This window comes from Scyliorhinus torazame, chromosome 11, assembly GCF_047496885.1.
Source record: "Scyliorhinus torazame isolate Kashiwa2021f chromosome 11, sScyTor2.1, whole genome shotgun sequence".
NCBI classification, from domain to species: Eukaryota; Metazoa; Chordata; class Chondrichthyes; order Carcharhiniformes; family Scyliorhinidae; genus Scyliorhinus; species Scyliorhinus torazame.
In genome coordinates this window covers 187,452,160-187,476,353 of record NC_092717.1, presented here as the reverse complement: position 1 = coordinate 187,476,353, position 24,194 = coordinate 187,452,160, and the positions used below count along the sequence as shown (strand labels likewise).

Sequence of the window (24,194 nt, the reverse complement as noted above, 5' to 3'; positions counted from 1 at the left end):
CAAACCTGCAACCTCTACTACCTAGAAGGACCAGAACAGCAGATGCAAGGGAACATCACCACCTGTAAGTTCTCCTCCAATTCAGGTGGGGCTCTCCAGTACTCCCCTTCGGGAGTGTCCCAGATCATTGTTATCTGTTGTGGCCTGTACAACCTCGCACTCCAGTAGGTGGGATGTCTTAACTCAGGGTGACAGTGTGGACCGCCGATGATGAGGACGGTAAAGGGATGGAGCTGATGAGGGCCAGGATATCACTGAGCTACATGCTGAGACCATTGCAAGTGTACAGTGCGGCAGACAGGCCCATCACAATCTAGTAACTAACAGATCCCAGGCAGAGTAAGCTGCCAAGACATTTCCTTTACTATTTGGTTTTCTATCCTCTGCTGGCTTGACGGCCCCAGCCTCTTTTAGGTTACAGGCATCGGCCAAAATCTTCTGTACTAGTTAGCGAATGGGATTTTCTGGCGCAGCTGAAAGTTAACAGAGTTTTACTGGAATGCCAAATTTTCCATTCTCGCTTGTTACAGGTCCCACCTCGGACATAAGAACATAAGAACTAGGAGCAGGAGTAGGCCATCTGCCCCCTTGAGCCTGCTCCACCATTCAATGAGATCATGGCTGATCTTTTGTGGACTCAGCTCCACTTTCCGGCCCGAACACCATAACCCTTAATCCCTTTATTCTTCAAAAAACTATCTATCTTTATCATAAAAACATTTAATGAAGGAGCCTCTACTGCTTCACTGGGCAAGGAATTCCATAGATTCACACTCCTTTGGGTGAAGCAGTTCCTCCTAAACTCAGTCCTAAATCTACTTCCCCTTATTTTGAGGCTATGCCCCCTAGTTCTGCTTTCACCCGCCAGTGGAAACAACCTGGCCGCATCTATCCTATCTATTCCCTTCATAATTTTATATGTTTCTCTAAGATCCCCCCTCATCCTTCTAAATTCAAACGAGTATAGTCCCAGTCTACTCAACCTCTCCTCATAATCCAACCCCTTCAGCTCTGGGATTAACCTAGTGAATCTCCTCTGCACACCCTCCAGTGCCAGTACGTCCTTTCTCAAGTAAGGAGACCAAAACTGAACACAATACTCCAGGTGTGGCCTCACTAACATCTTATACAATTGCAGCATAACCTCCCTAGTCTTGAACTCCATCCCTCTAGCAATGAAGGGCAAAATTCCATTTGCCTTCTTAATCACCTGTTGCACCTGTAAACCAACTTTTTGCGACTCATGCACTAGCACACCCAGGTCTCTCTGCACAGCAGCATGTTATAATATTTTATCATTTAAATAATAATCCCTTTTGCTGTTATTCCTGCCAAAATGGATAACCTCACATTTGTCAACATTGTATTCCATCTGCCAGACCCTAGCCCATTCACTTAGCCTATCCAAATCCCTCTGCAGACTTCCAGTATCCTCTGCACTTTTTGCTTTACCACCCATCTTAGTGTCATCTTCAAACTTGGACAGATTGCCCTTGGTCCCTAACTCCAAATCATCTATGTAAATTGTGAACAATTGTGGGCCCAACACTGATCCCCGAGGGACACCACTAGGTACTGATTGCCAACCAGAGAAACACCCATTAATCCCCACTCTTTGCTTTCTATTAATTAACCAATCCTCTATCCATGCTATTACTTTACCCTTAATGCCACGCATCTTTATCTTATGCAGCAACCTTTTGTGTGGCACCCTGTCAAAGGCTTTCTGGAAATCCAGATATACCACATCCATTGGCTCCCCGTTATCTACTGCACTGGTAATGTCCTCAAAAAATTCCACTAAATTAGTTAGGCGCGACCTGCCCTTTATGAACCCATGCTGCGTCTGCCCAATGGGACAATTTCCATCCAGATGCCTCGCTATTTCTTCCTTGATGATAGATTCCAGCATCTTCCCTCCTACCAAAGTTAAGCTCACTGGCCTATAATTACCCGCTTTCTGCCTATCTCCTTTTTTAAACAGTGGTGTCACGTTTGCTAATTTCCAATCCGCCGGGACCACCCCAGAGTCTAGTGAATTTTGGTAAATTATCACTAGTGCATTTGCAATTTCCCTAGCCATCTCTTTTAGCACTCTGGGATGCATTCCATCAGGGCCAGGAGACTTGTCTACCTTTAGCTCCATTAGTTTGCCCATCACTACCTCCTTAGTGATAACAATCCTCTCAAGGTCCTCACTTGTCATAGCCTCATTTCCATCAGTCATCGGTCATCGGACGAGACCAAAAATCCCGCTGACCATTCATTTCTCTAATGGTTCCTGATTCTGACAGTGGAATAAAATTGCACTACTTAACATCTGCCCTACAGGATTTGATCCTTTGCTTGCACCAAACTGTGCTGATATACAGAAGCTTGGCACTAAATACACACAGTAGAACTTGCTCCACACTCTCTTCTGCTGTGACTCTGGGCACCTAGGTAGAATTGAGATTATACCCATGTCTTCACAAAGTCCAAGTGACAATATCAGATCTAACCTCAGCAGGGATGCACTCATTTCACCCTCACACCTGCTTCCAAAGTGGGGCAGACCAGATAGAGAGCTCTGCAGAACAGGATAGATGGGTCCAGAGGGAGAAGCAACATTAGAACATACTTTTGTCCCTCGAGATCGCTTCTCCATGCAGATTGATGAGGAAAGATCATGGACTGGTTTCTCCGGTCCGCCAGCCGCGTTTTCCTACGTGGTGCGTTCTTGCCGGCAGCGGGATCCTCCATTATGGCAGGTGGCCAATGGGATTTCCCATTTACCCTGTCACACCATGTCGGAATTTTGTAATTTTCAATTAGGCCACCCCTCACTGTTTGAACCTCCAGAGAATTCAGGTCCAGCTTTCTCAATCTCTCCTGATCAGACAGAAAATAGGGGATGGTTTAGCACAGTGGGCTGAGGCAGCTGGCTTTTAATGCAGAACAAGACCAGCAGCATGGGTTCAATTCCCATTCCAGCCTCCCCGACCAGGTGCCGGAATGTGGTGACTAGGGGCTTTTCACAGTAACTTCATTGAAGCCTACTTGTGACAATAAGCGATTATTATTATTATCCACTGCCATCTCAGGGATTAATCTGGTGAGCTTCCGTTGCACTCTCTCTATGGCATGTATATCCCTCCTTTGATAAGACTGTACACAATACTCTGGGTGAGGTCTCACCAAGGCAGCAAGACATCTTTGCTCCTGTACTCAAATCCCCTTGCGATGAAGGCCAACATACCATTTACCTTCCTAACTCCTTGCTACACCTGCATGCTAAACTTTAGTGACTCATGAACAAAGGTCCATTTAGATGCCTGCACTTCTCAACCTCTCTCCATTCAAGAAATATTCTGCCTTTCTGTTTTTTGTACCAAAGTGAATAACTTAATACTGAGTCACATTATATTCCATCTACCATGTTCCAGCCCATTTATGTAGCCTGTCCAAGTCATCTAGGAGTCTCCCTGAATCATCCTCACAACTTATGTTCCCGTCCAGTTTGGTGTCATCAGAAAATTTGGAAATATTACAATTGGTCCCACGTGCAAATTATTTATATAGGTTGTGCACAGCACTGATCCTTACAGTACCCCAGTAACAGCCTGCCATTCTGAGAATGATCCATTTATTTCTACACATGGATAGCTTTGTACTCTTCAGCAAGATTCAGCACATCGATCCATTCTACTGTCTCTCAACTATTGGATTACGACCTGGGTCCTTCAATCATGTCCAATATACTTTTGTTACAAACCCTTTATGCGGCGTCTCCTGCCACCCTTGATAAGGAGATGGGTAGGCCACTCAAATCTCCATGTGAGGTCCGACAAAGGTTTCAATCAACTGCACGCACACTTATAATATTTAATACTCAAATCCTTCTTGCAGTCAAGGGTAACTTGCCCGTTGCCTCCTTACTTGTAGCCTTCACCTACATGTTAGCTCAAAACGACAAATCACCGAGGAAGGACATACAGGATTGGATGTGTCTGCCACAGCTTTCTCCAGACATGTCTGGCTTGTCATGATATTCAAACACACACATCATGATAGACACACCAACAGACAAATCAGAACACACAACACCACAACCAATGACAGAAAGATATAAAAGCACAGACACGACCCCCGGTGGTCAGTATTAGCTGCAGAGGAGAACCAGGACACATCTGTTACCAAACACACTCAGGGAGACAGCACGTGCAGAGTATCCAGAACGAACTGTATTATAAGAGTTATAATAAAATAGAGTTGTACCACATACAACTGTGTTGGCTCATCTGTGCACCAGAGCACCCAACACCACATGGTACAGGAGTGGATCGATACCTGCCGGCATACCTCAGTGTACACAGACAACCAGCAGTGCCCAGGCAAAATGATAGAGCTCCCGGTTCCGCAGCCGCTCCAGTGCTACGGCGATCTCCGCGAAAACTGGCGGCGATTCCGGCAAATGTTCGAATTGTTCCTGGTGGCAGCTGAACTCCAAGACCTGGATGATAGGGAAAAAATTGAATTTTTCCTCACCATCGCCGGTGCAAGGGCAAGAGAAATATTCACAAGGTTCAGGTTCTTCAGGAGGCAGCAAAGGTACGATTACCAGGCAGTCCTGGACAAATTCTCCAAGTACTGTGAAGAAAACGCAATCCAATCGGCAAATAAAGGTAAGAAAAGCTGCAGTACTCACCTCGTGGCTGGGATCCCGGAGCCCGAATTCCAAGAAGCCAAAATCCCGGGCCTGAGAGAAGGCTGGATCGAGGTCGGCGGCCATCTTGCTAAAGGTATAACGCTAGCACAGTTGCGCGAGCAGTGCGCAGAACCGGAAGTTTCGTTTGCGCATGCGCGAGATGCTGCGCATGCGCAGTCAAGAAAACGGCCATCGGTAAAGGAACAGCGATCTGAGCATGCGCAGTCGCTTCCTACGTGCTACATACCGAGCGTCAGGATGTCAGAGGCCCCAGACTGCACCAATTTAAAAGGGAAATGTCCCAAATCCAATTTAAAAGGGAAACGTCCCAAATCAAAAAAACAAAAATCTGTTAAAGCTGTAAAACAACCTTCCCTCACCTGGAATGACAGCACAGTGCCGCAAATTGACCCAGGAGATGAATTTGACCTCCGAAGAACCCTCCGACAAGCAGTTACCTACGCACAAGCCGATGATTCCGACCTTGAATACTTCGATGACGATCTTTACAGTGTTTCCGGACCTCGCGAGCCCAATGATAGCTCCGTGGTCCTATATGACTATGACTCGGACGAACCTTTCGTGTTGCACATTGGCGGCCTCCACATTGAATCCGACGCAGATGCGGATTCATTTTTCGGATTTGAGGATCTTCAATCCAGCAGATATGACGTTCCAACTTATCAGTACCGGATGATGCTGCAGCCTGACATTAACAGACAGGGAGCGGTGCAAGCACACGGAGAGTGCCCTGCTGCCACACAGAGCGTGGTCCACGTCCCGCTCAACGTTCCCGACTCTATGAAAGAAGACATGCAAGACTCCAGAGTGCAGTCCTCGCATGAACCAGAAGTGACTCCAGTGTCACAAGCTTCCACAGCAAGCTCGTGGACAGACTCCACAATTGCAGAAATGCAAGACTCCAGAGCGCAGTCCTTGCACGGACAAGAAGTGACTCCAGTGTCACAAGCCTCCACAGAGAGCTCGTGGACAGCCTCCACGATAGAGGCAACGCAAGACTCCAGAGCGCAGTCCTTGCACGAACAAGAAGTGACTCCAGTGTCACAAGCCTCCACAGAGAGCTCGTGGACAGCCTCCACGATAGAAGCAACGCAAGACTCCAGAGCGCAGTCCTTGCACGAACAAGAAGTGACTCCAGTGTCACAAGCCTCCACAGAGAGCTCGTGGACAGCCTCCACGATAGAAGCAACGCAAGACTCCAGAGCGCAGTCCTTGCACGAACAAGAAGTGACTCCAGTGTCACAAGCCTCCACAGAGAGCTCGTGGACGGACTCCACGATGGAAGGAACGCAAGACTCCAGAGCGCAGTCCTTGCAGGAACAAGACCATGAGGGTCTAGCAACCTCTCCTGACCAACCAGCGGCAGACGATGCAAGTCTGCCATGCTCACGTGAACAGCAAGAAGGCTATAACAGCCTACCATGCTCCACTACACAGCAGCATGAACATGACGGTCTCTCATGCTACAATGAAGGGCACAGCGCTGAAGACTGTTCAAGCCCAACTGAAGACAAGCCAAAGGAATCGCCTCGTCCAAGCCCGAAGAAAAAAGGTTTATGCGCTGACCTTCAGGATCATTATAGCCGAACAGAGATTAATAATGCTGCACGGCCACAGAAGGATGCTGAGGATTTGCTAACGAAATTAATTGAATGTTTAACTTGCAAGGAGCAGACTGAGAATTGCCAGTGTTTTAGTACGGATCGAAAAAATGGACAAGACATTGATCCTCAGGTAATGGAAATAACACAACCTGAATCATATCTACAGCAGGGACAAATGTCTCCCTTCAACACAACACCGCAAAATCCCAACTTCGGAGACCAGCAGTTAGTCAGTAATGACTCTTCAAACCTTGAGGGGAACATTAATTGCATTGAACCTATACACGCTCCACTGATTATTGAGCAGAACATTGGAGCAAGAATCCTGAGGACACCGACATCGAGTAGCCAGATAACGAATTTAAAACCCACAGCAGTTTCAAGTGAACCAAGTGTGCTTTCCACTAATGGTGAAGATGCAGATAAGGTCGACCCGATTATCCATTGTACCACACTAACCCCAGTGATTAAGCAGTTATGTATGGGGAGTATAATGTGGGCAATTGAGAACAGTAAAAGAGAGACTGTGACCATGCCAGTCCCAGCAAAATCAGACCCAGAGACCATGAAGGCATGTACATTAGACAAAGATACATATGAGGCACCTGAGAAGAAAAGTGAAACGGAATGTTCTTTGGAAAATAGTACAATGTCGATAGAAACATTGGATCCTATATTCGAGACCATACCTATGGGAGAATTTGGGGGTAATAAACAAGGTTCTGCAATGTCTGGGGGAAGATTTAAAATTCCAAAGAAGAAAAGCCCAAATGAAGGACAACGGCAAGACAATGACAGTCCACCGACATGGTGTGCACCACCAGATGAAAACTCTGACAATTTACCCAACCCGAGTGAACAGCAAGCTGCTAATGAGGATCTATCCACGGGATGTGAGACGAGTGACGACAGCATCCCACTTCCCATGCAAAAGGTGCAAGGTGACAGACCTCGCCTAGTGCGTACCGAGGCACTCGACGATCACGGTGGGACCACTGACGACTGCGGTGGCAGCGCACCGCTTCCACCCTCGATGGCTCGACCCTCTCCACTGGTTGGTGCATTCCTGCATGTTCCGACTCCAGAAGTGCAGCTTCAGGGAATCTCGGCTGCCTCCAGTGAACCTGTTGGGACTCCGGACGGGGGGCATCGACGGAAGGCAGACCGGACTCCAGATGGGGAGCAGCCAAGCGCCGACTCTGATTCGCGCACGCCAGACCTTGCTCCGGACGGGCGGTGTCGCGGCCTCGGTGATGGCACGCTCAGGGTGACGGCGGATGCCACGGCGACAGGGAATGGATCGCGTGGCAGTCCCACTGGGTCGGCAGTGGCAACCAGCACCGGCGGTCCAAGATGGACACACCAATTCGCGCCATCGCCAGACGTTGATGCGAGCAACAATTCTCTCTCCAAGGCGACATGCTTCGACGTTTCTCTGCGGAGTCGCCCTTCCGGCACAGCAGGTGGCCGGAACCAGCGTACACGGTCTCGGCCAACTTCCACATCTGGCACAGTCATCGCCTTGCATGATATTAGTGATGGTGCTACTTCGATGGCAACGACCCATCGGCTACAAGATGCCGTCCACCACAAACATAAAAAGAAAAAGACTCCACCTTGTTCCTGGCATGCAGGGCGGATGGATTGGTGCGTAGGCGCAATCAGCGAGCTTTGCGCCGCCTTCCACGCTCGCAACTGAACCGTACGCACACGCCGGATCCTCCACTGGTTCCCAAGGATGACTTCGTGGAGATGCCACGGATCATGCCCCTTCCATCGCCACCAGAACCAAACCACAGCCAAGGCACCACTAACAAAGATGTTGAATGTTATATTTGCACGAATGAAAAAACCAAGCACTGCACGAAGTACAACAAATGGTAAAGTAGAGACTTCGGCAACAGCATCACCTCCAACAGTCCAAGGTGAACCAGTGTGACCCCAAATCTCCACAGCTGAACCGGCTTGAGGACCAGCCCATTCTTGAGGCGGTCACCCATTAGACTGGACTTATAACGCTGTTCATACGTTCAAAAAGTCAAACACTTCTGTATTATAACCTGTTGTTGTTTATTGTTCCAGATATCGTCTGACCAGACCAATGTTCAAGTTTTTTTTTTTTTTCTCTCGCATCCAAGTTTTGTTATGGTACAACCTTGTTAGTGTGACGCACCCGACATCGCCCCATGTAAATAGTTACGTCATATACACACGCTGTACATAACACACACACACACTCTTCGATGCACTCACGACACAATTATATTTATAACCACGTAGGCACATATCTTTGTAAAAAGGGGGGATGTCATGATATTCAAACACACACATCATGATAGACACACCAACAGACAAATCAGAACACACAACACCACAACCAATGACAGAAAGATATAAAAGCACAGACACGACCCCCGGTGGTCAGTATTAGCTGCAGAGGAGAACCAGGACACATCTGTTACCAAACACACTCAGGGAGACAGCACGTGCAGAGTATCCAGAACGAACTGTATTATAAGAGTTATAATAAAATAGAGTTGTACCACATACAACTGTGTTGGCTCATCTGTGCACCAGAGCACCCAACACCACATGGCTTTCTACTGTTAAGAAGACGGTGTAGAGCTTCACTCGCTCAGTCTTGAAACTGCATCTACAGTGTTGCTTGCCACTCACACGGCAGGTTTAACTCCCCTTGAGTACTTGAGGCATCCACCCAGATCTCCTCATCAGAATAACGGCAGTAGAAGCCGCAATGATCTCACTGAACACATTTTTAGAGGCCAGAACATGGTGAGCTGTAAGTAATGGTTTGCATGATACATGGCCAAGCAGCACACTCACAAATGACACTCACTTCTTAATCATGTAAATGTGGGATTATTGAATAAGAGAACTGAATCGACAAGTGTCCATTATTGGACTCTAATGAAAACACTCTCCATCATATTCTGTGGCACAACTGTGCTAAATGGGATAGATTCAGTAGGGCTCCAACAGCTCAAATATTGGTGTCTGAGAGGCACTGAGTTATCAGCAACTGCAGAATTGTATTCCACCACAACCCATAACCTATAGGCCAAGCATAAATCTCAGGTGCAATCCTGGGCGCAATTCTCCCAGCCCCACGCCGTGCCGCACCACGCCGCCCCGCGATTCTCCGTGGTGCAGAGAATCGGCGCCATTTGCGCCGGCGTGTTTGGTGCGGCGCCGGTCGCGGGCTGCTGTACGAGGCCGGGCCGCCGATTCTCCGGTCTGGATGGGCTGAGCGGCCGCGTGGGATAAGCAGAGTCCCACCGGCGCCGTCCACACCTGGTCGCTGCCAGCGGGAACTCTGCGCAAAGGGTCGGGGGGCAGCCTGTGGGGGGGGGGGGGGGGGGCTCCGTCCCCGGGGGGGTGGGGGGGCCTCCGATGGGGTCTGACCCGCAATCGGGGCCCACCAATCAGCGGTTGGGCCTTTCCCCCTCAGGCTTACTTTGATGCGCACCCGGCCCCAGAATCCCCGCGCCATGTTGCTTCGGGGCCGGCGCGTTCCATAAAGCCACTGCGTATGTGCGGGTTGGCGCATCACCATTGCGCATGCACGGGTTGGCGCTGCCCCCAGTGCACGCCAGAAGTGAGGCTGGAGCAGCGTGAACCGCACCAGCGCCGTGCTGGTCCCCTGTTGGGCCAGAATCGCTAATGCCCGCGCCCATTTCGCGCCATCATGAAACGCGACGGCGTTCACGACGGCGCGGACACTGTCCCGCGATCGGAGAATCGCGCCCTCTGTTCTTGTCAAGCTTGGATCTTGTATGTCTCTCTTGTAGGAACGTGAATTGGATTCAATTTGAATTGGATTTTGGAGCAAGCAAGGAGATGGATTAATGGCTTGCCCTTCCCTCTAAAAAACAAATTAAAAAAAAACATCTCAGTGACACCCATATCCATAAACAATTTGTCTGAAAGACTGGCCTGTCAGCCAATTTTTGTTATTAATTCTCAGAATTGGGTCTTGATCCCACAATGTTCTGATTTAGAGTGCTACACTTCAACTTGTAAGGGAGGGTGTGGTTCCAACATCATCCAAAAAAGAGAAGCCCCGGTCTCACAAGGGCATTTGTTTACCTTAGCAAAGGCGTCTCTGCCATAAGCAGCTTCCTGTACTGTGTGGCCCTTCTCAATCACATCACCCCCTCCTGTAGCTACGGTGCGATGAAGAAGTGTCTTTGTGACAGTGTCTGGCTCTGTCATGATGATCTCTGCAATCTGTGACACCAAGGGGCCATTGCTAATGGAAGCAGTGTCACTCTCAGTGATAAACATGAGGTTCCCCTGCGAAAGAAAACACAATCAGGAATCAACAAAGCCAGTGAGGATACCCTGAGGAGCTGTGCGATATATTGGGCGTCATTCTCCGACCCCCCAGCGGGTCGGAGAATGGCCGTTGGCCGCCGTGAATCCCGCCCCCGCCGGTTGCCGAAGTCTCCGGCACCGGATATTCGGCGGGGGCGGGAATCGGGCTGCGCCGGTTGGCGGGACCCCCCGCTGGATTCTCCGGCCTGAATGGGCCGAAGTCCCACCGATAAATTGCCTGTCCCGACGGCGTGGATTAAACCACCTTTTGAACGGCGGGACAAGGCGGCGTGGGCGGGCTCCGGGGTCCTGGGGGGGGCACGGGGCGATCTGGCCCTGGGGGGTGCCCCCACGGTGGCCTGGCCCGCGATCGGGGCCCACCGATCCGCGGGCGGACCTGTGCCGTGGGGGCACTCTTTCCCTTCCGCCTCCGCCACGGTCTCCACCATGGCGGAGGCAGAATCGACTCCCTCCACTGCGCCTGCGCGGGAAACTGTCAGCGGTCGCTGATGCTCCCGTGCAGGCGCCGCCCGGGAATGTAATTTCCGCGCCAGCTGGCGGGGCACCAAAGGCCGTTTCCGCCAGCTGGCGGGGCGGAAATTCCTCCGGCGTCGGCCTAGCCCCTCAATGTTGGGGTTCAGCCCCCAAAGATGCGGAGCATTCTGCACCTTTGGGGCGGCGCGATGCCCGTCTGATTGGCATTTTGGGCGCCAGTCGGCGGACATTGCGCCGTTTTGGGAGAATTTTGCCCATTCTCTTTATTCATTAGATAAAAGTGTACGCACAGAGAAATCATGGGATATGCCCATCTTACACATACACGTAAAAGAAGTATGCAATATACCATGTGAACAATGGATACACACCAAGGAATCATAGGATGCACTAGTCATATTCACAAATAGCATGAATACACAGAATGAAATATAGCTCAGTACAGCCAGCACATCATAATTATTGATCACCCAGTCGATAAAAGCACAGCTTCCGATGAGGAAGAGACTGTCCTGTCAGTGTGACAACCAGAGATCAATCCCAGAACTGAACATGTTCTTCAAGTAATTTAATCTCGGAAAGGAAGTGGTGTGAAGGCAGCTTGTCAGACTATATCTCTTCATTCTAAGGATGCAGTGAATCCTGTCAAGGCCATATTTATTGCCCAACCAGAGCTACTCTGACAAGATGGTGGTAGAACTTCTTTTTGAACTCCAGCAATTCGATACAACTAATTATCTTGCAAGGACATTTCAAAGGACATTTAATAATCAGCTATGTTAATGAGAACCAGAGTGACAAATGGGGCAGGCTATGTAAGAACCCAAGATTCCAATTCCCTAAGGGACGTGAGTGAGCTTTTCAGGGTTTTACACAGTTGTTGGACGGCTGATTAGTAATGCAGAGAGACGCCAACAGTGGGTTCAATTCCCGTACCGGCTGAGGAGATTCATGAACACCCCACCTGTAGCGCACAAAGACTCCGTGAGACGAATAGAGTGAAGTCGATGAGGCTTTATTAAGCGTGTCTGTTCCCCCACAGCTCGATAGTAAACTGGCCCGCGGGGAAGACTCCGGCTTCTTATACTCCGCCTTCAGGGCGGAGCTAGAGGTCAACGGCCAACCAGGACCCGGGATCTGTCAGCCAATGACATTAGGGCTTCCAGTCCCACATGACCCCCAATACATACTACCACATTCACCCCTTGTCAAAAATAAACCCGGCGGGGTGATGCTTCGTATGGTGGTAAGGGTTTACAGGGCTGGTCCTGGGAGGAAAAAAAACATTCACAAGGCAATACAGTATTGTACAATTTTGTCCTGTTGCAACTATTTACAGAGGGTATGGGAAGAAAAGCAAAATGTTCTTGTGAAAAGTCCATATTTAGTTTTAGCTCGACGCCACGAGTCGGTCAGGTGGTCCGGTCGTCCGTGTCGATCGCCTCGGCCCCGGTGGTGGTGGTGCTTGTACCGGTGTTGTCGCCTCCAGGAGCCTTACGGTTTCAGCTTGGGCTTTATTCTTGGTCGGTGCTGAGGGGAGGGGAACCGATCCTCCTGGGAAGGGGGCGGTCGCGGGGTGCGGCGGTGGCAGGAAGGGGGGGGGTTGGGTTGATGGTGTCGGGGGGGTGTGCGTGTTGCCGGCGGGCGCCAGATCCCGCAGGGAGACCGTGTCCTGTCGGCCGTCGGGGTACTCCACGTAGGCGTACTGGGGGTTCGCGTGGAGGAGGCGAACCCTTTCGACCAACGGGTCCACCTTATGTGTCCGCACATGCTTTCGGAGCAGGATGGGTCCTGGGGCCGCCAGCCAGGTCGGCAGCGACGTTCCAGAGGAGGACCTCCTAGGGAAAACAAGGAGACGCTCATGAGGCGTTTGATTAGTGCTCGTACATAATAACGACCGGATGGAGTGGAGAGCGTCCGGGAGGACCTCCTGCCACCGTGAAACTGGGAGGTCCCTGGACCATAGGGCCAGTAGGACAGCCTTCCAGACCGTGCCGTTCTCCCTCTCTACTTGCCCGTTTCCCCGGGGGTTGTAGCTGGTCGTCCTGCTTGAGGCTATGCCCTTGCTGAGCAGGAACTGGCGCAGCTCATCACTCATGAAAGAGGACCCCCTGTCGCTGTGGACGTATGCGGGGTAACCGAACAGTGTGAAGATGCTGTTCAGGGCTTTAATGACTGTGGCCGCGGTCATGTCAGAACAGGGAATGGCAAAAGGGAAGCGGGAGTATTCGTCCACCACATTAAGAAAATATGCGTTGCGGTCGGTGGAGGGGAGGGGCCCTTTGAAATCGAGACTGAGGCGTTCAAAGGGGCGGGAAGCCTTAATCAGGTGCGCTCCATCCGGTCTGAAAAAATGCGGCTTGCATTCCGCGCAGATGTGGCAGTCCCTTGTGACTGTACGGACCTCCTCTAAAGACTATGGGAGATTGCGGGACTTGATGAAGTGGTAAAACCGAGTGACCCCCGGGTGGCAGAGGTCCTCGTGGAGGCGGTTAATTTGTGCGTTGGCACATGTGCCGCGGGATAGGGCATCGGACGGCTCGTTCAGCTTTCCGGGACGATACAAAATCTCATAGTTGAAGGTGGAGAGCTCGATCCTCCACCTTAAGATCTTGTCGTTTTTGATTTTGCCCCGCTGTGCATTATCGAACATGAAGGCTACCGACCGTTGGTCCGTGAGGAGAGTGAATCTCCTGCCGGCCAGGTAATGCCTCCAATGTCGCACAGCTTCCACTATGGCTTGGGCTTCCTTTTCTACTGAAGAGTGGCGGATTTCTGAGGCGTGGAGGGTCCGGGAGAAAAAGGCCACGGGTCTGCCCGCTTGGTTAAGGGTGGCCGCTAGAGCTACGTCGGAGGCATCGCTCTCGACCTGGAAGGGGAGGGACTCGTCGATGGCGCGCATCGTGGCCTTTGCGATATCCGCTTTGATGCGGCTGAAGGCCTGGCAAGCCTCTGTCGACAGAGGGAAGGTCGTGGTCTGTATTAGGGGGCGGGCCTTGTCTGCGTACTGGGGGACCCACTGGGCGTAGTATGAAAAGAACCCCTGGCAGCGTTTCAGGGCTTTTGGGCAGTGCGGGAGGGGAAATTCCATGAGTGCGCGCATACGTTCGGGGTCGGGGCCTATTATCCCATTGCGCACTACGTAGCCCAGAATGGCTAGCCGATCGGTGCTAAAAACGCACTTGTCCTCGTTGTACGTGAGGTTCAAGGCTTTGGCGGTCTGGAGGAATTTTTGGAGGTTGGCGTCGTGGTCCTGCTGATCGTGGCCGCAGATGGTTACATTGTCGAGATACGGGAACGTGGCCCGCAACCCATGTTGATCAACCATTCGGTCCATCTCCCGTTGAAAGACCGAGACCCCGTTTGTGACGCCAAAAGGGACCCGTAGGAAATGGTATAATCGCCCGTCTGCCTCGAAGGCTGTGTACTTGCGGTCACTTGGGCGGATGGGGAGCTGATGGTAGGCCGACTTGAGGTCCACGGTGGAGAAGTCTTTATATTGGGAAATCCGGTTGACCATGTCGGATATGCGGGGGAGAGGGTACGCGTCTAGTTGTGTGTACCTGTTGATGGTCTGGCTATAGTCAATGACCATCCTTTGTTTCTCCCCTGTCTTCACTACTACCACCTGCGCTCTCCAGGGACTATTGCTGGCCTGGATTATGCCCTCCTTTAGTAGCCGCTGGACTTCGGACCGAATGAAGGTCCGGTCCTGGGCGCTGTACCGTCTGCTCCTAGTGGCGACGGGTTTGCAATCCGGGGTGAGGTTCGCAAACAAGGACGGGGGTTGCACCTTGAGGGTTGCGAGGCCGCAGATAGTGAGTGGGGGTATTGGGCCGCCGAATTTGAACGTAAGGCTCTGTAGATTGCATTGAAAATCTAATCCCAGCAAGGTGGGGGCACAGAGTTGGGGAAGGACGTTTAGTTTGTAGGTTTTGAACTCCCTCCCCTGCACCGTTAGGGTAACTATGCAGAATCCCTGGATCTGTACGGAGTGGGATCCTGCAGCTAGGGAAATATTTTGTGCGCTGGGATAGGTGGTCAAGGAACAGCGTCTTACTGTGTCGGGGTGTATAAAGCTCTCCGTGCTCCCGGAGTCGACTAGGCATGGCGTCTCGTGGCCGTTTATTAGCACCGTTGTCGTCGTCGTCTGGAGTGTCCGGGGCCGAGCTTGATCGAGCGTAATTGAAGCGAGACGTGGTTGTAGTAGTGGAGTGGGGTCCGTTGTTGCCGTCCAAGATGGCGTCGGGGATGGACAAAATGGCCGCCCCCATACATCGCACGTGGCTGGGGGTCACAAGATGGCGGCGGGGGTGGACAAAATGGCCGCCCCCACGCGTCGTACAGGTCTGGGGCGGTCCAAGATGGCGGCGCCCCTCCTCCCCTCGTGGTGGCCGGGACCCAAAATGGCGGCGTCTGCGGGTCGCACATGGTGCGCTGGGGGGGCTGGGGAGCGCTAGGACCGCGAGCGCTAGGACCGCGAGCGCTAGGACCGCGCGAAGCTCCCTCACCGGGGACAGCGGTGGTCGGAGCCGGCGGGTCAGGCGTGGGGCGCGGGGTGGGGGTTAGGGGGGCGTTAGGGACGCGCAAAACTCCCTCCTCTCCGTGGAGAGTGTTGGCCGGGACCCAAAGCGGTAGCGCCGGCGGCGGGTCATACATAGGCTGCGGGGAGGGGGGTTGGGGAGCGTAAGCGGCGTGCAGGGCTCCCTGTTCTCCCGGGACCGCGGTGGTCGGGACCCAGAGCGGCTGCGCCTGTGGGTCGTACATGGCGTGCTGGGGGGGGGGTTGTGGCGCGTAAACGGCTTGCAGGGCTCCCTGTTCTCCCGGGACAGCGGCGACCTCGCGGGACCGGCACACAACCGCATAATGGCCCTTTTTCCCGCAGCTTTTGCAGATAGCTGCGCGGGCCGGGCAGCGCTGTCGGGGGTGTTTCGCCTGGCCGCAGAAATAACAGCGGGCGCCCCCGGTGCGACTCGGCGTTTGGACCGCGCAAGCCTGTGGGGTGTCTAGGGAGGCTGCTAGGGCCCGTGCCTCTGAGAGTCCTAGCGACTCTTTTTCTAGAAGTCTTTGGCGGATTTGGGAGGATTGAATACCTGCCACAAAAGCATCACGCATTAACATGTCCGTGTGTTCGTTTGCGTTCACCGACGGGCAGCTGCAGGCTCGTCCCAAAATCAGCAGTGCGGCGTAGAATTCGTCCATCGATTCTCCGGGAGCTTGCCGTCTCGTCGCGAGCTGGTAGCGAGCGTAGATTTGGTTAACTGGGCGGACATAGAGACTTTTCAGTGCTGCGAACGCCGTCTGGAAATCCTCCGCGTCTTCGATGAGGGAGAAAATCTCCGTGCTCACCCTCGAGTGCAGGACCTGCAGTTTTTGGTCTTCTGTGACCCGGCCGGTGGTCGTTCTGAGGTAGGCCTCGAAGCAAGTCTGCCAGTGCTTGAAGACTGCTGCCGCGTTCACTGCGTGGGGGCTGATCCTCAGGCATTCCGGAATGATCCTGAGCTCCATAGTCCTTTTTAGGCACGCTTAATAAATTGTAGCGCACAAAGACTCCGTGAGACGAATAGAGTGAAGTCGATGAGGCTTTATTAAGCGTGTCTGTTCCCCCGCTGCTCGATAGTAAACTGGCCTGCGGGGGAAGACTCCGGCTTCTTATACTCCGCCTTCAGGGCGGAGCTAGAGGTCAACGGCCAACCAGGACCCGGGATCTGTCAGCCAATGACATTAGGGCTTCCAGTCCCACATGACCCCCAATACATACTACCACACCACCTTCTCGACCTTTCCCCTCATCTGAGGTGTGCTGAATCTCAGGTTAAATCACCACCAATCAGCTCTCAAAGGTGGAGCAGTCTCTGCAGATAAAGGTAACGCCGCCATAGTCTCAGAATCTCTGGAGTGCAGAAGGAGGCCATTCAGCCCGTCGGGTATACCCCGACCCTCTGAGAGAGCTCTCCACTCAAGCCCACTTCCCCACCCCAGCCAATAATCCCTTAACCTAATCTACGCATCCCTGGACACTAAGGGGCAATTTGGCATGGCCAATTCACCTAACTTGCACATCTTTGGACAGTGGGAGGAAACCGGAGCACCGAGAGGAAACCCACGCAGACATGGGGAAAATGGGCAAACTCCAGACAGACAGAGAACAAAGCCCAAAATTGAACCCGGGTTCCTGGCGCTGTGAGGCAGCAGTGCTAACCACTGTGCCACCGTGCCGCCCAGTGGCAGTTTGGTTTTTTTTTTTAACAATCCAACAGTTTCATGGTCACTTTTACTGATCCCAGCGTTTCATTTGCAGACCGTTTAAAAATTGAATTCAATTTCTCGAGCTTACATGATTTGATTTCATGTTCTCTGAATCATTAGAGCAGCTCCCTAGATTACTAGCCCAGCAGCATCACCAATATGCTACGATGTCCCTAACTGGTAGGAAGTTGTACAAGTATCCAGCCCTTAAGTATGAAATAATAATGTCTGCATCACCTGGGACTTTGGCCAATTTTAGCGTAATATATCCATTCGGCCCATAATGCCCGTGTCAGTTCTTTCAGCTATCTAATTAGTTCCACTCCCCTGATCATTTCCAATAGCCCTGTGAACGTTTCCACTTCCAAATATTTATATAACTCCCTTTTGAAAGTTATTACCAAATCTATTTTCACCATCTTTCAGGTAGTGCATTATAGATCATTACAGCTTGCCATGTAAAATTATTTCCCCCCCCCATGTCACCGTGTTGCTCTTTTGTATATTACCTTTGTTATGGGTCAGGGTTTAGAGAACCTCAAAGTGTATCATGGAGTTCACCTGACCCACAACTTTTAATAGATTGTGGTAGGGGGAGCACATGGTTTACTCTATAGGTATGGTACAGCAGAAAATGGACCAGTGGTTTCAAAACCAGTGCAGCTCACCTTTAACTTCAAATTCAGTTCACTGAAAAACACAGAAACACCCAAGCTCTTCTCAAACTGAAACTCAAAAAGCAGAAGTGGAGCTCAGCTCCACCCACACTCTGACATCACTCCAGTAATATGAGCAGCTCCATTTTTTAAAGGTACATTTCTTAAACACTCATTTCTTAAAGGGTACTCTCACATGACACCTTCAATCTCTGTCCTCTGGTTACTAAACCTCTTTGCTGCTGGAAACGCATTCTCTTTAGTTACTCTATCAAAAACCTTTGAACATTTTGAACACCTCTATCAAATTTCCTCCTCACCTTCTGCACTAGAAGAAGAATAACTGTAGTCTCTCCAGCCTTTTTATGTAACTGAAGCTTTTCATTCCCTGGTAACACTTAAACAAGTTTTTTTTCTGCACCCTCTCTAAGCCTTGACATCCTTCCTAATGTGTGGCACCCAATGATCCCACAATCGTCCCACTGGGGTCCAACCAATATGTTATGACAGGACTTGCATAACCTACTTGATATTGTGCTCTATTAAAATTCCTTACACCTTTTAACAACCTGCTGAACTTGTCCTATTACTTTCAAAGATTTATAAACATTATGCCCCCGCTGGTCTCGCTGTTCCTGCAATCCCGTGGAAATTGTATCATTTAAATAGCTTCTCTTCATTCTTCCCACCAAAACAAATGACAGGACGTCACAATTCTGTGTGTTAAATTTCAGCTTCCCATTTGATGGGAAATCTGCACATCATCCTTAAGTCTGGTACTGTGCTCATCACTGCTCATTACGTTTCTGACTTTTGTGCCATTTGTAAACTTTGAAGTTAGTCCTCTGCACATCCAATTTGGGTCATTAATTTACATCAAAAGAGCAGTAGTCCCAACAGCAACACCTGGGGAACATGAATGCCTCCTTCCAGTTTGTAAAACAACTGTTTAGCACTATACTCTTGGCGGCATCCATGCCGACACTGCTAAGCACTATTAAGGCTGATCCTTGGGCGTCGATAATAATACGGAGGCAGGAAGAAAGGGGTATTGAGGATTTTTGCTTCGGAAACTGGAAGTAGATTTCCTGCTAAATTGGGCAGACCCTCATCGACCCTCACCCACCCCAACTCAACCCACCTTTTACATTTTTGCGCCAGGCATCTCCCCCCCAACAGCCAGTCAGGTTATCAAACTGGCTGTCAGACAGGAAAACAACCAGGGAGTGGATTGCAGGGGGACTACATCCAGGGGGAGGATAGGGTAATTGAGCATTTGGGGTGGGGTCGGAACAGTAGGATGGGTAGCCCTGTTGCAGGGGAAGCATGGTGAGTGGGGGGTGAAGTCTGATTCCCGACTTGCCTCTGCTGAAACATAAAATGGGTGTGTTGGGGCTGGGCCGCAATTGGGTTGTCCGTTATATTCATTCTCACCAGTTTTCATTGTAACTTGATGGGAAACCACCAAGACTCCTCCCCGGACTCCTTCACTCCCAAAAAGGCAGGTGACTGGAAGGCCGCTATTTTATTTTTAATGATATAGTTGTTAACTGGTTAAATATACTTAGACAGAAAAGTTTAAAATGATAACAGGCTAGTTGCACGGGAACTATTTCCTCTGGTGGGGGAATCCGGAACAACTGAATGCATTCTTAAAATTAGAACTAGAGAATTTGGGCGTGAAACCAGGTAGAATCTTTTCAGATAAAGGGTCGTGAAGATCTGGAACTTACTCATCCAAAAGCTTCTGGAAGCTGAGTAAATTAGAGCTTTCAAGCTCCCCCACCCCCCCTCCCCCTCCCCCCCCTTTTAAATTTTTGCGACTGGTATCTCCCCCCAACAGCCAACCACGTTATCATCTGGCTATCAGACATGAAAACAACCAGGGAGTGGATTGCAGGTAAATCTACATCATGGGGAGGAGAATTCTGTTCAGTCAGGGTATTAGAGATGTTACATTTCTTTGTCATTTTAAATATCTATTCATTCTAAACCTTGCCAAAAAATGTACCTTTTATACATAGAACATACAGTGCAGAAGGAGGCCATTCGGCCCATCGAGTCTGCACCAACCCATTTAAGCCCTCACTTCCACCCTATCCCCGTAACCCAATAACCCCTCCTAACTTTTTTGGACAGTAAGGGCAATTTAGCGTGGCCAATCCACCTAACCTGCATGTCTTTGGACTGTGGGAGGAAACCGGAGCACCCGGAGGAAACCCACGCAGACACGGGAAGAACGTGCAGACTCCGCACAGACAGTGACCCAGCATGGAATCGAACCTGAGACCCTGGCGCTGTGAAGCCACAGTGCTATCCACTTGTGCTACCGTGCTGCCGTACTTAACAGATTACTAACAATATTATTAAAAATAGAACTAAGGCAGGTAAAAGGAATTGAGGTACAGATCAATTAGGATTTAATTGAATGGCCGAAGAGGCTGAATGGCCTATTTCTGTTCCGATATTCTTCCATAAAACAATTAGTAATCAACATTTATCCTCACCAGATGCAAGATGGTGGCCAAGATTTTATAAATGGCATCAATTTCTTCTTCACTGAACCCGATGACTTTCATCGCATCCATTACAGCTTTGAAGTTTGCCTTGTCATTGATCGCAGACTGATCGAAGTGCATGTGAAGAAAATAAATAGACAGAGTTAACAACAAGTAATGTGGCTATGGGTTATATAGACATTGAAAGATGCAAGTTATCAGGAACTTACCACCACTGAGCCAGAGGAAGGAGATTCAGTCCTAAGAGGATTGATCTTGTCGTAGGTACTTCATTACACTTGGGGTACTGGATATGTAGAATTCCTGACCCCCAAAATCAGTGGATGCTTCGACCATTGACATTTTTGAGACTGTGCTTGAGAGGATTTTGTTTGTAAAGGCATCAAGGGACATGGATCACAGTGTGGTAAATAGAATTGAGGTTCAGATCAGTGATTATCTAATTGAATGGTGATACAGCGTACAGGCTTGAGGGGCTGAATGGTCTTCTTCTTTTCCTATGTTCCTTCAGTTTCATTTGTTCTATGGGGGTAGAACCTTCACCTGCCACAAACAAAGCTAATGAAACAAGGTTGGAGATTTGGGGGCCGGAATTCTCCGGAATCCCGGCCAAGTGTTGACGCCAGCTTCAAAACCGGCGCGAGCAACGCCAAAAACGGCGCAAATCAGTCCGGCATCGCGCCGCCCCAAAGGTGCGGAATCCTCCGCATCTTGAGCGGCCAAGCCCTAACCTTGAGGGGCTAGGCCCACGCCGGACTGATTTCCGCCCCGCCAGCTGGCGGGAAAGGCCTTTGGTGCCCCACCAGCTGGCGCGGAAATGACATTGCCGCGGGAGCGTCAGCGGCCGCTCACGGCATCCCCACGCATGCACAGTGGAGGGGGTCTCTTCTGCCTCCGCCATGGTGGAGACCGTGGCGAAGGCAGAAGGAAAAGAGTGCCCCCACGGCACAGGCCCGCCCGCGGATCGGTGGGCCCCGATCGTGGGCCAGGCCACCGTGGGGGCACCCCCCGGGGCCAGATCGCCCCGCGCCCCCCCCAGGACCCCGGAGCCCGCCCGCGCCGCCTTGTCCCGCCGGTAAGAGAGGTAGTTTAATCCACGCCGGCGGGAAAGGCATTCTAGCAGTGGGACTTCAGCCCATCCGGGCCGGAGAATCGCCGGGGGGGGTGGGGGGGGGGGGGGGCACGATTCCCGCCCCCGCCGAATCTCCAGTGCCGGAAATTGAGGGGATTCTGGAAGGGATTCGCGGACGTTGTGCCAGAAGTCCTAGAAGGGAGGGTAATTCCGAGTCCAGAACTGGCAATATTTGGGGTATCGGAAGATCCACGGGCCAAAGGGAGGAGGAAGGCTGATATCCTGGCCTTCTCCTCCTTGGTGGCCCAGAGATGGATTTGGCTGGGATGGAGGGACCCGGAGTCCTCAAAATCAGGAGTGTGGGTCAGCAATATGGCCGGGTTTCTCAGTCTGGAAAAAATCAAATTCGCCTTGAGAGGATCAATTCAGGGGTTCACCCGGAGATGGCAGCCGTTCATCAATTTCTTCAAGGAAAATTGAACATCAGCAGTAAGGGGGGGGGGGGGAGGGTAAAAGGGAGGGGGAGGAAAACATGAGGCATGGCAATGTTAGATAAGGACAGGGAACTTAGTATATGGGTAATTAAGGAATAGGGCTGAGGTAGTAGGGGACGTTTTGTTCTGTTTTTTGTCCATTTAGGTGTTTTGCATGTGTTGGCCCGTGCGGTTGTTTGAGAAATGTTAATGTGTTAAACCGTGAAAAATACAAATGCGTCAATAAAATATTTTGTTAAAAAAAAGGAATACATGGACTTGCACGACAGCAAAGCTTTGCGCGAACCTGGACCGATTCAGCGACTGTGGAGGGGCGAGCACCAGCACCACATGGAACACAATCGATGCCAATGAAAAACGGTGCGGGATTCGGCGGATCCGTGATTGACAATCGGGAGGCTGACAAGCTGCAGCAGCATATACACTTCACTCCCCATACACGCTCATCCCAGCCAACAAGACAGCACTGGTTGTGCTGGAGGGCACCCATACATCTGATGGGTCGGCTGGGGCAAGAGGGCACCTCGGGGGGTGGCCTGTCGGGACACCTATATGACCCGTGGCACTAAGTTCACAGTGGGTTGTCAGCAGCGTGTACAGCGGCATGGCTGCCTTGGCAACTACAGCAATGATGTTCCGTGCCAGGCAACCCCAACCCACTTCCTGGCCAGCCCCACGACTCCCCCTGACCCCGGCAGAAGTCCCCCCACCAGTGGCACAACTGTCAGCAAACTATGTTGGACACTTTCCGTAGCCACTCTCTCCCCCTCAGCAGCTACGACACCGATTTCACGATTAAAAAAAACACAAATGAACCACACTATCGGGAACTCGGCCCATCGGAGGCGGAGCACTGAGGAGGCCCCGGAGAATACCGGCTCAGGCACGCTAATAAGAACATAAGAACATAAGAACTAGGAGCAGGAATAGGCCATCTGGCCCCTCGAGCCTGCTCCGCCATTCAATGAGATCATGGCTGATCTTTTGTGGACTCAGCTCCACTTTCCAGCCCGAAGTGGCTTATAACTCTTAATCCCTTTATTCTTCAAAAAACTATCTATCTTTATCTTAAAATCATTTAATGAAGGAGCCTCTACTGCTTCACTGGGCAAGGAATTCCATAGATTCACAACCCTTTGGGTGAAGAATTTCCTCCTAAACTCAGTCCTAAAGCTACTTCCCCTTATTTTGAGGCTATGCCCCCTAGTTCTGCTTTCACCCGCCAGTGGAAACAACCTGCCCGCATCTATCCTATCTATTCTCTTCATAATTTTTATATGTTTCAATAAGATCCCCCCTCATCCTTCTAAATTCCAACGAGTACAGTCCCAATCTACTCAACCTCTCCTTGTAATCCAACCCCTTCAGCTCTGGGATTAACCTAGTGAATCTCCTCTGCACACCCTCCAGTGCCAGTACGTCCTTTCTCAAGTAAGGAGACCAAAACTGAACACAATACTCCAGGTGTGGCCTCACTAACACCTTATACAAGTGCAGCATAACCTCCCTTGTCTTAAACTCCATCCCTCTAGCAATGAAGGACAACATTCCATTTGCCTTCTTAATCACCTGTTGCACCTGTAAACCAACTTTTTGAGACTGATGCACTAGCACACCCAGGTCTCTCTACACAGCAGCATGTTTTAATATTTTATCATTTAAATAATAATCCCTTTTGCTGTTATTCCTCCCAAAATGGATAACCTCACATTTGTCAATGTTGTATTCCATCTGCCAGACCTTAGCCCATTCACTTAGCCTATCCAAATCCCTCTGCAGACTTCCGGTATCCTCTGCACTTTTTGCTTTACCACTCATCTTAGCTCGCATCACATACTTGTTCGAGAATTAATTTCAGTACAAATATAATTTACCCCATGTGGACTTACTCTGACAGTTGCTCCATCTCTAATGAATGCATATTCCGCAACATCTCTCTGCATGTACAGGGACTGCAACAGGTCATCAGAGCCACCCGCTATCAGCTGAAAATTTACAGAAAAGGCAGAGGATTTAATATACAGGACTAATATGCACATGTGATAATGTTTTGCAGTGTAAC

At 50.7% G+C, this 24,194-nt stretch overlaps 1 protein-coding gene across 1 annotated transcript in view; it reads right to left on the bottom strand.

The window, feature by feature from the left end:
• LOC140385722 (unconventional myosin-Id-like) overlaps positions 1-24,194 on the bottom strand; it is a 264,080-nt gene that overhangs the window by 192,153 nt on the left and 47,733 nt on the right. The window contains exons 6-8 of the mRNA XM_072468175.1: positions 24,022-24,117; positions 20,555-20,671; positions 10,420-10,626 (exon numbers count right to left, since the gene is read on the bottom strand). Coding sequence (XP_072324276.1) covers positions 10,420-10,626; positions 20,555-20,671; positions 24,022-24,117 — 420 coding nt within the window. The remainder of the gene's footprint in view (positions 1-10,419; positions 10,627-20,554; positions 20,672-24,021; positions 24,118-24,194) is intronic.